This window comes from Carcharodon carcharias, chromosome 5 (assembly GCF_017639515.1).
Source record: "Carcharodon carcharias isolate sCarCar2 chromosome 5, sCarCar2.pri, whole genome shotgun sequence".
Lineage (NCBI taxonomy): Eukaryota > Metazoa > Chordata > Chondrichthyes > Lamniformes > Lamnidae > Carcharodon > Carcharodon carcharias.
In genome coordinates this window covers 11,583,246-11,597,635 of record NC_054471.1, presented here as the reverse complement: position 1 = coordinate 11,597,635, position 14,390 = coordinate 11,583,246, and the positions used below count along the sequence as shown (strand labels likewise).

The 14,390-nt window shown below is 48.3% G+C and overlaps 1 protein-coding gene across 1 annotated transcript in view; it reads right to left on the bottom strand.

Moving 5' to 3' along the window:
• The window catches only part of aars2 (alanyl-tRNA synthetase 2, mitochondrial (putative)), a 426,588-nt gene that overhangs the window by 388,129 nt on the left and 24,069 nt on the right, over positions 1-14,390 (bottom strand). Inside the window, exon 7 of the mRNA XM_041188171.1 lies at positions 9,441-9,549. Coding sequence (XP_041044105.1) covers positions 9,441-9,549 — 109 coding nt within the window. The remainder of the gene's footprint in view (positions 1-9,440; positions 9,550-14,390) is intronic.

The window sequence follows — 14,390 nt, the reverse complement described above, 5'->3', positions numbered from 1 at the left end:
TGGCCACAAGAAATCTGGACATGGCTTTTACAATCTAGGTTGGTAGGTAGAGCTCATTAGGTGTATGCGTCGCTGTCAGAAACTGTATCGGTGGATTATGAGGCAGTGATAAAGGCTTTGAGTGCATATGAGTTGATTCCAGAGGCATGCAGGCAGAAATTTAGGAATGTAAGGGAACAGCCTGGTTCAAACTTATATTGAGATTGAGAGAGTAAAACAAAATAATTTTGACCAGTGGAGACCAGCATTAAAGGTAGAGACAACATATGTGGCTCTGGTTCACTAATATCCTTTAGGGAAGGAAATCTGCCATCCTTACCTGGTCTGGCCTTCTTGTGATTTCAGACAGCAATTTGGTTGACTCTTAAATGCCCTCTGAAATGGCCTAGCAAGCTACTCAGTTGTATCAAACCTCCACAAAGTCTCAAAAAAGGAATGAAACTGGACGGACCACCCGGCATCTACATAGGAGCTGGAAAAGACAATGGTAAACTCAGCCCTGTCGACCCTGCAAAGTCCTCCTTACTAACATCGGGGGCTTATGCCAAAACTGGGAGAGAAATTATGACATTAAGGGTAGAAAGCACCCTACCTTCTATCCTTGTCGTCATTAGCATGTTCCTCAGCTAATATCACCACCGTCAACACCCCTTTGTCCTTTTGTCTATGACATCTTTGGCAATCTCTTCTTTGCCTCCACCTATCACTGGCCCTCTATCCAGCTCTACCTGTCCCACCCCCCCCCACCGTCAACCAGCTTATATTCCATCTCATTTCTTTATTTCTTAATTCTGATGCTGAAACGTTAACTGTGTTCCTCTCCGCAGATGCTGTCAGACCTGCTGAGTTTTTCCAGGTATTTTTGTTTTTGTTTCAGATTTCCAGCATCCGCAGTATTTTGCTTTTATTTATTACCCATCCCTGTTTGCCCTAGGGCATTTAAGAATGAACTACATTGCTGTGGGTTTGGAGTCACATGTAGGCCAGACCAGGTAAGGATGGCAGATTTCCTTCCCTAAAGGACATTAGTGAACCAGATGGGGTTTTTACAACAATTGACAATGGTTTTCATGATCATTATTAGACTTTAATTCCAAATTTTTATTGGATTTAAATTCCACCATCTGCCGTGGCAGGTTTCGAACCCGGGTCCCCAGAGCATTACCCTGGGTCTCTGGATTACTACGACAATATCACTACACCATCACCTCCCCAAAGGTGGTGAGGGAGCTAACAAGAGGGAAAAACATACTTGACCTCATCTTCACCAACCTGCCTGCTGCAGATGCATCTGTCCATGACAGTATCGGTAGGAGTGACCACCGCACAGTCATTGCGGAGACAAAGTCCCACCTTCACATTGAGGATACCCTCCATCGTGTTGTATGGTACTACTACCATGCTAAACGGGATGGATTTCGAACAGATCTAGCAACTGGGCATCTATGGTGCGCTGTGGACCATCAGCAGTAGCAGAATTTTACTCGAACACAATCTGTAACCTCATAGCCTGGCATATCCCCCACTCTACCATTATCATCAGGCCAGGGGATCAACCCTGGTTCAATGAAGAGTGGAGGAGGGCATGCCAGGAGCAGCACCAGGCATACCTAAAAATGAGGTGTCTACCTGGTGAAGCTATAACACAGGACTACTTGCGTGCCAAACAGCATAAGCAGCAAGTGATAGACAGGGCTAAGAGATCCCATAACCAACAGATCAGAGCTAAGATCCTGTCACATCCAGCCGTGAATGATGGTGAACAATTAAACAACTCACCGGAGGACTCGGCTCCACAAATATCCCCATCAACAATGATGGAGGAGCCCAGCACATCAGTGCAAAAGATGAGGCTGAAGCATTTGCTACAATCTTCAGCCAGAAGTGCCAAGTAGATGATCCATCTTGGCCTCCTCCAGAGGTCCCCAGCATCATAGAGGCTGGTCTTCAGCCAATTCGATGCACTCCACGTGATATCAAGGAAAGGCTGAAGGCATTGGATAGTACAAAGGCTATGGACCCTGACAATATTCCAGCAATAGCGCTGAAGGCTTGTGCTCCAGAACTTGATGTGCCCCTAGCCAAGCTGTTCCAGTACGGCTACAACAATGACAGCTACCCGGCTATATAGAAAATTGCCCAGGTATGTTCTGTACACAAAGAGCAGAGCAAATCCAACCCAGCCAATTACTGCCCCATCAGTCTACTCTCGATCATCAGTAAAGTAATGGAAGGAGTCATCAACATTGCTATCAAACAGGACTTGCTTAGCAATAATCTGCTCACTGAAGCCCAGTTTGGGTTCTGCAAGGGCCACTCAGCTCCTGACCTCATTACAGCCTTGGTTCAAACATGGACAAAAGAGCTGAACTCCTGAGGTGAGGTGAGAGTGACTGCCTTTGACATCAAGGCAGCATTTGACCAAGTTCAGCATCAAGGAGCCCGAGCAAAACTGGAGTCAATGGGAATCAAGGGGAAACCTCTCCACAGGTTGAGGTCATACCTAGCACAAAGGAAGATGGTTGTGGTTGTTGGAGGTCAGTCATCTCAGCTCCAGGACATCACTACAGGAGTTCCTCAGGGTAGTGTCCTCGGCCCAACCATCTTCAGCTGCTTCATCAATGACCTTCCTTCCATCATAAGGTCAGAAGTGGGGGTATTCACTAGTGATTGCACAAAGTTCAGCACCATTCATGACACAGATACTGAAGCAGTCCATGTCCAAATGCAGCAAGACCTAGACAATATCCAGGCTTGGGTCGACAAGTGGCAAGTAACATTCACGCCATGGGTGTCAGGCAATGACAAGTTCCAACAAGAGAGAATCTAACCATCGATCCTGGACGTTCAATGGCATTACCATCACTGAATCCCCCACTATCAACATCCTGGGGTTTACCGTTGATCAGAAACTGAACTGGATTAGCCTTATAAATACCGTGGCTACAAGAGCAGGTCAAAGGCTAGGAATCATGTGAGGAGTAACTCACCTCCCAGCTCGCCAAAGCCTGTCCACCAAATGCAAGGCAGAAGTCAGGAGTGTGATGGAATGCTCCCTACTTGCCTGAATGAGTGCAGCTCGTACAACACAAGAAGCTCAACACCATCCAGGACAAAGCAGCCCGCTTGATTGGCACCACATCCACAAACATTCACTCCCTCTACCACCGATGCACAGTAGCAGCAGTGTGTGTACCATCTACAAGATGCACTGCAGGAATTCAGTAAGACTCCTTTGACAGCACCTTCCAAACCCACGGACCACGGATTCTAGAAGGACAAGGGCAGCAGACACATGGGAACACCACCACCTGGAAGTTCCCCATCAAGTCACTCACCATCCTGACTTGGAAATATACCCCCGCTCCTTCACTGTCGCTGGGTCAAGATCCTAGAACTCCCTCCCCAACAGCACCTATACCACATGGACTGCAGTGGTTCAAGAAGGCAGCTCACCACCACCTTCTCAAGGGCAATTGGGGATGGGCAATAAATGCTGGCCCAGCCAGGGAAGGCCACATCCCGTGCATGAATTTAAAAAAATGATTTTGGAAGAAATTAAAGATTAAGTTCCTTCGGTAGTTAGATCTCATGTGTAAGAATGGAGGGTTAAAACAGCTACATTAGCAGCAGAGATAGATGATCATTATGAGGTAGCCCATAGAGCTAATTTTTTTTCCATCACCCCTTCACATCAGAGTGGGATAGAAAGTGGGAAGGTGAAAGATAGTCAGGGAGCACAATGAGCAGTTGGAAATTTTCAGGAAGCTTCTCCTCAGACAAGAAAGGAAGGTGCTGAGGGTAGAATTGACACTCGAAGATTTAAATGTTTTCACTGTCATAAGGTGGGATGCACAAAGTCAATATGTTGGAGGTTATGGGGAAAACCTATTGCAGTAGTTGGAACGCAGAAAAGTTCTGGAAGTAAGAGTACTGTGGGTTCTGAGATCCAGGGGCAAGAAAAAAACCAGGGGTTTGGGTCCAGTTGGAGCAAGGAGAATCAGTGATAGATAAATAAGTGGGAATGTGTTCACAATTTACCCAAGGGAGCTCTGAAGGGCAGGTTACAGAAATGTTTAAAGATTTTGTGTGTGAAGGGAAAGTCTTTTCCTGGTCCATCCTGTACACATGAAAATATGTTAAGGGATACAGGGGCTAGTCCAGAGGGAGTATTACAGGAAAGAGTGGTAATATGTGGAATTCATGGAGATGCTAAACCTATTCCATTATGGAAGCTAAATTTAAAGTGTAAGTTGAAAACAGGTGAGGCGATTATGGGAACAGTGGAAAATTGCCCACTGCAGGGGTTCAGTTTATCTTTGGTAATGATATGCTGGGTCACAGATGTTGGTGATGCCTACTGTAGTCGAGCAGTCTGTGGAGATGTTGCAGAAAGAGCATCCTGGATTGTTCCCAGATTGTGTAGTAACGAGGTCACAAACTCACAGGTTGAAAGAGGAGGAGGAGGAATCTAAAATGTAGGGGAAGGATGCTGACATCCAATTAGCTGGATCTGTCTATAAAGATTTTTCAGGAAGAGAAGGTGGAAGAGAATAAAGCAGAAGTGTTTAGCTCAGTGAAATCGGTAGAGTTACAGCAGAAAGATCCAGGAATAAAGGGGTTATATCAGACAGTTTATTCAGAACAGAGGCAGAATATATTCCAGAATGTTATTACCTTAAAGGTAATGTGTTAATGATGAAATGGAGGCCATCTCATGTGCCAGCAGATGAGAAGTGAGTGGTAGTACATCATATTTTTATACCATCTAGATTACAGGAACAAAATATTGAGAGCAGCTCATAAAATTCCAATCACTGGACATTTGGGAATTAGGAAAACTGAGGCGAAAATACAAAAACATTTCTATTGGCCTGGACTGCATGAAGATGTAGCCAACTTATGTAGCAGATGTCACACATGTCAGGTGACAAAGTAAGGGGACTGCTTAAGTTGATTCAGGAGAAACAAGTGGGTCAGAGTTCAAAACTACTCTCCTGGATTATGTGACAAAATTCAGAGACAGATTGGACAAAGCATGCGAGTTAGTTAAGCAACATTTAAAGATATCACAGCAGGTGATGAAGACAAATGCAGGTAAGAGGGCCAAAGCTCGTAGTTTTGTTGCTGGGAAAAAGGTGTTAGTTTTGTTACCAGTGTCAGGTGAACTATTAAAGGCAAGGTTTAATGGGCCTTACAGGATTGAAAAGAGACTGAGTGAAGTAAATTATTTAATCAATACTCCAGATAGAAGAAAGAAGCAGAGGGTGTGTCCTGTAAATATGCTGAAATAGTACTTTGACAGGGAGGATAACCAAAAGGAGGTATTAGTTGTGGTGGATAAAGGTAAAGAGGTAGAAATGAAGGATTCTGAAATTGATTTTCCTCCAATCAAATTGGAGAATGAGGGGGTAGTAAAAAATTTAAATGTAATATTGAGTTACCTTCCAGACAAGTGTCAAAGTGATTTGGAAAAGCTATTGCAGTCACACAAAACTATTTGTGGGAATAAGCTGGGGAAAACACACTTAGTTACACATGATGTAGATGTGGGAGATTCTTTTTCAGGAAATCCAGGAAAATTGGCTCAAATACAAAAAAAGATTGAATTCATGCTTCAGAATGACATCAGAAAGTCTACTTGTAGTAACTGGAGTTCACCTGTTGTGACTGTGTCGAAACCAGATGGAACACAAAGACTGTGGTGGATTATTGAAACATAAACACAGTGACAAAATTCATTCATATCCTATTCCACAACTGGAAGGCTTATTGAGAAAATGGGGCAATCAGAGTTTATCACCAAGATTGACTTGTTGAGAGGATATTGGCAAGTACTGTTATCGGAAACAGCTAAAGGGACATGTAATGCCTTTTGTAATGCTAGATGGACTATATCAGCTTAAAGTTATGCCACTTGGTATGAAGAATGCATCAGCAACATTGCAACAAAGTAATTGCAGGACTGAGTAATTGTGCTGTTCATATTGACAACTGGGTAGTTTTCAGTCAGATATGGGAGGAACATATACAACATCTGAAAGAACTGTTTGACTGAATGCAAGAAGCTGATTTAGAAACATAGAAACTAGGAGCAGGAGTAGGCCATTCGGCCCTTCGAGCCTGCTCCACCATTCATTATGATCATGGCTGATCATCCAACTCAATAGCCAGCTCCCGCTTTCTCCCCATATCCTTTGATCCCTTTCACCCCAAGAGCTATATCTAACTCCTTCTTGAAAACATACAATGCTTTGGTCTCAACTACTTTGTGGTAACGAATTCCACAGGCTCACCACTCTCTGGATGAAGAAATTTCTCCTCATCTCAGTCCTAAATGGTCTACCCTGTATCCTCAGACTGTGACCCCTGGTTCTAGACTCCCCCACCATCGGGAACATCCTTCCTGCATCTACCCTGTCTAGTCCTATTAGAATTTTATAGGTTTCAATGCGATCCCATCTCATTCTTCTGAACTCCAGCGAATATAATCCTAATCAACTCAATCTCTCTTCTTATGTCAGTCCCGCCATCCCAGGAATCAGTCTGCTAAACCTTCACTGCACTCCCTCTATAGCAAGTACATCCTTCCTCAGATAAGGAGAGCAAAACTGCACACAATATTCCAGGCGTGGTCTCATCAAGGTCTTGTACAATTGTAGCAAGACATCCCCGCTCCTGCACTCGAATCCTCTGGCTATGAAGGCCAACATATCATTTGCCTTCTTTACTGCCTGCTGCACCTGCATGCTTACCTTCAGCGACTGGTGTACAAGGACACCCAGGTCTCATTGCACATTACGCTCTCTTAATTTATAGCCATTTAGGTAATAATCTGCCTTCCTGTTTTTGCTACCAAAATGGATAACCTCACATTTATCCACATTATATTTCATCTGCCATGCATTTGCCCACTCACTCAGCTTGTCCAAATCACACTGAAGCATCTCTGCATCCTCCTCACAGCTCACCCTCCCACCCAGCTTTGTGTCATCTGATTTGATGATGAGCTTGGCTAAGAGTGAATTTGTGAAAGCGCATGTTACATATCTAGGACATATCATTGGACATGGTAAGGTGGCTCAGAGAGATGTGAAAGTAAAAAACATCGTGAATTTCCCAGTGTCTAGAACCAAACGGGAAGTTTTGAGATTTCTGGGCATGAGTGGATTTTACCAGATGTTTGTACCAAATTTTAGCCAAGTGGTGGCTCCATCGACTGAACTGCTAAAGAACAAGAAATTTCAATGAGCACAGGAGTGTCAGAATGCATTTGACAGTTTTAAAACTGTGTTGACTACTACACCAGTTATGCCAGGCAGTTTAAGTTGGCAATTAATTTGCAAGTAATTTGGGTATTGGTGCTGTGTTATTACAAGAAGATGAAACAGGAGTTGAAAAGCTGGTAGGATATTTTTCACAAAAGCTGAATGTACATCAGAAAAGATATTCAACCAACAAAAAAGAGACTCTAGGTCTTGTGTTAGCATTGCAGCATTGAGGTTTACGTTGCAAGCAATTATTCGGAAACAAGTATTTATACAGACCACAATCAAAGAACAAAGAGCAAAGAAAAGTACAGCTCAGGCCCTTCGACCCTCCAAGCCTGCCCCGATCATATTGCCCGTCAACTAAAACATTTTGCACTTCCGGGATCCGTATCCCTCTATTCCCATCCTATTCATGTATTTGTCAAACTGCCTCTTAAACACCACTATCGTACCTGCTTCCTCTGGCAGCGAGTTCCAGACACTCACTACGTTCTGCGTAAAAAACTTGCCCCACACATCTCCTCTATAGTTTTCTCCTCTCACCTTAAATCTATGTCCCCTAGTAACTGACTCTTCCATCCTGGGAAAAAGCTTCTGACTATCTACTCTGTCCATGCCACTCATAATTTTGTAAACTTCTTTCAAGTTGCCCCTCAATCTCCGTCGCTCCAGTGAGAACAATCCAAGTTTCTTCAACCTCTCCTCATAGCTAATAACCTCCAGACCAGGCAGCATCCTGGTAAACCTCCTCTGCACCCTCTCCAACACCTCCATATCCTTCTGGTAATGTGGCGACCAGAATCGCATGCAACATTCCAAGTGTGGCCTAACCAAGGTTCTACAGCTGCAGCATGACTTCCCAGCTTTTATACTCAATACCCCTGCCAATGAAGGCAAGCATGCCATATGCCTTCCTGACTACCTTATCCACCTGCGTTGCCACTTTCAGTGACCTGTGGACCTGTACACCCAGATCCCTCTGCCCGTCATCCTTTAAACTTTCTGGACAAATTTCGAGACTGTTCGGATGGAGTTTATTACTGCAACCATTTAATTTACAGATCATACCTGTGGCTGGATGGGAAAATTTAATTGCAGATGCATCGTCGAGAGCCTACAGTTCAAAGGGATTGGACATTTGAAACGTGGACGCTGGACTGAAATGACCTCTGTTGATATGAAGGATTTGTATATATTATGTTAATGCATGTACCTAGTAATGTAATAGTTTTATGTATATAGATAAGTATAGTAAATAATGCGAAATGGGTTGAGAAGATGAAACCATCTTTTAAAATTATGACGGTTCATTTTTCCATTGTGGTGTCAAGGAACTATCATATTTTTCCTAATATTATTGTGGGGTACTTTAAAGCAGGCTTATGTGCGTATGTGCATTTTAAGTTTGCTCTCCTTTTGTTAATAAATGTTTTAATTTAATCTTTAAAATCTCTAAAGGTGGCAGTAGACTCATTATTTCTGACTTCAGCGTGGAAGCCTTCTCATTGCAATATCATTGTGATAGCGTGGCCTAGTTTCCAATGTGGATTTGGTCAGCCTGGCAAATACTCCCTGCCATATCATAACTAGATGTTCTCAAAGTAAGTCAACCAGTAAATGCCAAACTCTTAACATAGTGACCTTAAAAGAGAATAACTATGTAGAACCCTTCAGATGTCTGCATAATGTCTTATACTTTATGCTTATAAGTAATATGAAACGCATCCTGTCCCCAAGTAGGTATGGGAAGAGAGCTTTGAATAATCTTATTTTTTCCATTTATTTTATAGGAAAGGGCAGGGAGGCGCCAGAACTATGATGCACTCAGTGTGAGGTGTCCCTGGCAGCTGGGAGTTTCTAGACCCAAGCAATAGGAAATGGCTGGGATTTTCCATGAGTATGTGGGAGATTCATTTCTAATCTCATATTCCAGGACATGAAGGTCAGCGCAAATGAACCTTAAGCATTAATCCTCCTTGACAGCCCACCCTGGCAGAGCCACGGTCCTTAATGTCCCCAGCTCCAAGTGGTATTGGGGGGGGTGGGGGGGTGAGTTGACCCTGTCCAGGTTCCTGCGACCCCTCAACATCAGGAACAGCTGGATTATGATGACCCGCAGTATCAGGACAGTTAACCTCCTCACACAACTGAGATTTACAGTGTTCTTACCAGAATCTCCACAACCATCGGCACCAAACCGGCGAGGAGGCCAGGCGGTGCCTGCAGGACCTCGACAGAAAACCTCACAGCTCGGCGGAGGATTCGACGTAAAACCAGGCTGAAAACCGACAACAAACTCATCAGGATCATCGTCCGGACTCAAACTCGTGGGAGAAGAGCTTCAGTCCCTCCCCAACAACATTCCCTCAGGCCTGCGACAGCCCATCCCTCCCCCAGAGACAGCCTCCTTACTTCTCCCTCCCCCGAGACGCACTCCCTAACATCCACACCCGCCCCACCCCCTCGCCCCCCAGAGACAGCCCGCCCCCCAACTCTGAGAGAGCCCCACCCCCCCACCCCGAGACAGCCCTACGCCAACCCACACCCCCCGAGACAGCCCCACCCACCCTCTGGGACAACCCTACTCTCCTCACACCCCTCCTGATCCGGCCCCACACCAGCCCACACCACCCCACCTCCTGAAGCAGCCCTCACCCCACCCGAGACAGCCCCACACCATGCTCTCCAAGACAGCCCCACACCCCCAACCCCCTTCCGAGGTCACCCCACCCTACCCACACCTACCTCCGAGACCGCCCAAACCCCTCCCCCGCTCGAGACAGCCCCCTACCACCCAATCACCCCCTCCCCCGACAGGCCCGCCCACCCTCCCTACCACCCCACTCCAAGACAGCCCCACCATCCCCTCATCTCCCCGAGACAGCCACATCCTCCCTTTCCCAGAGACGTCTCCCCTCCCCCGAGGTGCCCGCATCACCTCCTCCACCAGAGACCGCCCCTCCCTCACCTCCTCCCAGAGACAGGCCCTCCTTCCCCTCCCCTGAGACAGCCCCCTCACCTCCTTCAGAGATGCTCCCCTTATCTCCCCCTCCTCCAGAGATGGCCCTCTCACTTCCCCTACCCCAGAGCTGCACCCCACTCCCTTCCCCTCCTCCAGAGATGGCCCTCTCACTTCCCCTCCTCCAGAGATGTGCCCCACCTCACCTCACCTCCCCCAGAGATATCCTTCCTCACCTCACCGCCAACCCTCCCTCACCCACCCCCCCAAGTGATTCCTCCCTCAACTTCACCGCCTGTGAAGGTCTGTACTGAGGGCTGCTTGTGTGCGTAGTGTGTCAGACTGGAAGTTTGGTCAGTAAGTTAGATGTGGAGGGTGCTCCTTTCTTTCCTACTTTTTTCAGCCTCCAGTAGTTGGCTTTTATTTCAGAAGAGGGGAGGAAGCTGATTGGTGAGTAACTGGTAAGTTATTCTACTTATTCTAATTGTAATAAATAGATCTTACAGTTACAGTATGCCAGGTCATCTCAGCCCAGTGAAACGTACATCCTGCGGTATGTGGGAAGTCACGGACGCACCATGTGTCCTGGATGAACACATCTATAAGGAGCGTCACCGGCTGCTGAAGCTTGAGCCCTGGGTCTCGGAACTCGAGTGGCAGCCGGAGTCACTGTGGCACACCTACAAGGCAGAGAACTACATTGATAGGGAGGCAGTCACACTGCAGGCTAAGAGCATGCAGGCAGAAAGGGAATGGGGTGACCACCAGGCAGTCTAAGAGAACCAGGCAGGTAGCACAGGAGTCCCGAGTCTACCTTGCTTGCTAATCAGTTTTCCATTTTGGATACTGGTGAGGATGATGGTTCTCTCTGGGGAGTGCAACCTAAACCAAGTCCATGGCACCATGGGTGGCGCAGCTGCAGAGGAAGGGAGGAAGAGGAGCAGTGATCGGGGATTCATTATTAATTAGGAGGTTGGACAGGCTTTTCTGCAACAGGAAACGTGACTCCACCATGGTGTGTAGCCTCCCTGGTGGCAGGATCAATGATATCACAGAGCAGCTGCAGGGCATCCTTCTGGGGGAGGGTCAACAATCAGTGGTCATGGTCCACATTGGTACCAACGACAAAGGTAAGACGAGGGATGAGGTCCTGAAAGCAGATTTTAGGGAGTTAGGGAGGAAATTAAAATGCAGGGCCTCAGAAGCAGTAATCTCTGGGTTACTCCCAGTGCCACATGCTAGTGAGCACAGGAATAGGAGGATTGGTTGACTGATCGAACACATGGCTGGAGAGTTTATGTAGGAGGGAGGACATCAGATTTCTGAGGCATTGAGGCTGGTTCTGGGACAGGTGGGACCTGTGAAGGATAGAAGGGTTACTCCTTAAACAGCACTGGGACTAATATCTTCACAGGGAGATTTGCTTGTGCTGCTGTGGAGGGTTGAAACTAGATTATCAAGGGGGTGGGATCTGAGGGGCAGCTCATATTGGAAGGAAGTAAAGCTGGTAACAGGTAGTGGAAAGGTAGCACATGAAATTAGGAGGCAGGCAAAACAAAGATGAACAACAACTAGGCTTAGAACGAGAAATAATGTCAAAAAGACAAGGGGCACTCTACCTGAATGGATGGAGCATTTGCAACAAGGTAGATGATTTAAAGGCATAAATAGAGATAAATGGGTATGATCTCACTGCCATTACAGTCATCTTGCAGCCACATTTTCAAGACTAGAAACTGAATATTCAAGGATATTCAACATTTAGGAAGGACAGGCAAAACGGAAAAGGAGATGATGTTGCACTAGTCATAGGGATGGGATCAGTACATTAGTAAGGGAGGATCTTCGATTGGAGGAACAAAATGTGGAATCTGTTGGGTGGAGCTAAGAAACATCAAGGGGCAGCAAACATTGGTGTTCTTTATAGGCCACCAAACAGGACAAAGCAGCCCACCACAAACACTCTCTCCCTCTACCACCGACACACAGTAGCAGCAGTGTGTGTGCCATCTACAAGACGCACTGCAGAAATTCACCGAGGCTCCTTCGACAGCACCTTCTAAACCCATGACCATTACCATCTAGAAGGACAAGGGCAACAGATAGATGGGAACACCACCGCCTAGAAGTTCCCCTCCAAGTCACTCACCATCCTGACTTGGAAATATATCGTTGGGTCAAAATTCTGGAGCTCTCTCCCTGACAGCACTGTGGGTGTACCTACATCACATGGACTACAGGGGTTCAAGAAGGCAGCTCACCACCACCTTCTCAAGGGCAATTAGGGATGGACAATAAAAGCTGGCCCAGCCAGTGACACCCACATCCCATGAATGATGGTACTGAGGGGCATGGAGTTAATCAGCAGATTAATACCTTGTAGTGTGGGTAATACCGGAATCATGGGTGACTTCAATCTGCATATAGACTGGGTAAACCTAATGAGAACTAATGCTGTGTACAATGAGTTTCTAGAGTGTGTTAGGGATGATTTTGTGGAGCAGTATGTTAAGGAACTGACTCAAGGACAGTCTATTTTAGATCCAGTATCTGTAACGAGAAAGGGCTAATAAATGTTCCTGCTGTAAAAGAACCTTTACGGATGGGTGATCATAATTTTACATTCTGTTTGAAAGTGAGGTAGTTCAATCTGACGCCAGGGTGTTACTCAGAGGATCATGAACCTTTGGAATCCTCTATCTGATGGGCTGAATGGCCTACGCCTGTTCCTATGTACCCCTTGCAGAGAAGTCTCCCCTCACCTCCCCGTCTCCCAGACGGGCCTCACCTCACCTCCTGCCCGCTCCCCACTCACCTCCCCCTCCACACCACCTACCACAGGCACCACCCTCACCCAGAGACACCCCACTCACCTCCCCCTCCACACCACCTACCACAGGTACCACCCCCCCTCCCCCAGAGACACCCCACTCACCTCCCCCTCCACACCACCTACCACAGGCACCACCCTCACCCAGAGACACCCCACTCACCTCCCCCTCCACACCCCCCACCGCATACACCCCGCTCACCCCAGCGATCCCCTCCCCCAGAGACACCCCACTCACCTCCCCCTCCACACCCCCCACCGCATACACCCCGCTCACCCCAGCGATCCCCTCCCCCAGAGACACCCCACTCACCTCCCCCTCCACACCCCCCACCGCATACACCCCGCTCACCCCAGCAATCCCCTCCCCCAGAGACACCCCACTCACCTCCCCCTCCACACCACCTACCACAGGCACCACCCTCACCCAGAGACAACCCCTAACCTCCCCCTCCACACCCCCCACCACAGGCACCACCCCCCCTCCCCCAGAGACAACCCCTAACCTCCCCCTCCACACCACCCACCACAGGCACCACCCCCCCTCCCCCAGAGACACCCCACTCACCTCCCCCTCCACACCACCCACCACATACACCCCGCTCACCCCAGCAATCCCCTCCCCCAGAGACACCCCACTCATCTCCCCCTCCACACCCCCCACCGCATACACCCCGCTCACCCCAGCAATCCCCTCCCCCAGAGACACCCCACTCATCTCCCCCTCCACACCCCCCACCGCATACACCCCGCTCACCCCAGCGATCCCCTCCCCCAGAGACACCCCACTCACCTCCCCCTCCACACCCCCCACCGCATACACCCCGCTCACCCCAGCGATCCCCTCCCCCAGAGACACCCCACTCACCTCCCCCTCCACACCCCCCACCGCATACACCCCGCTCACCCCAGCGATCCCCTCCCCCAGAGACACCCCACTCACCTCCCCCTCCACACCCCCCACCGCATACACCCCGCTCACCCCAGCGATCCCCTCCCCCAGAGACACCCCCTAACATCCCGCTCCACAACCCCCACCGCATACACCCCGCTCACCCCAGCGATCCCCTCCCCCAGAGACACCCCACTCACCTCCCCCTCCACACCCCCCACCACAGGCACCACCCTCACCCAGAGACACCCCACTCACCTCCCCCTCCACACCCCCCACCACAGGCACCACCCTCACCCAGAGACACCCCACTCACCTCCCCCTCCACACCCCCCACCGCATACACCCCGCTCACCCCAGCGATCCCCTCCCCCAGAGACACCCCACTCACCTCCCCCTCCACACCCCCCACCACAGGCACCACCCTCACCCAGAGAC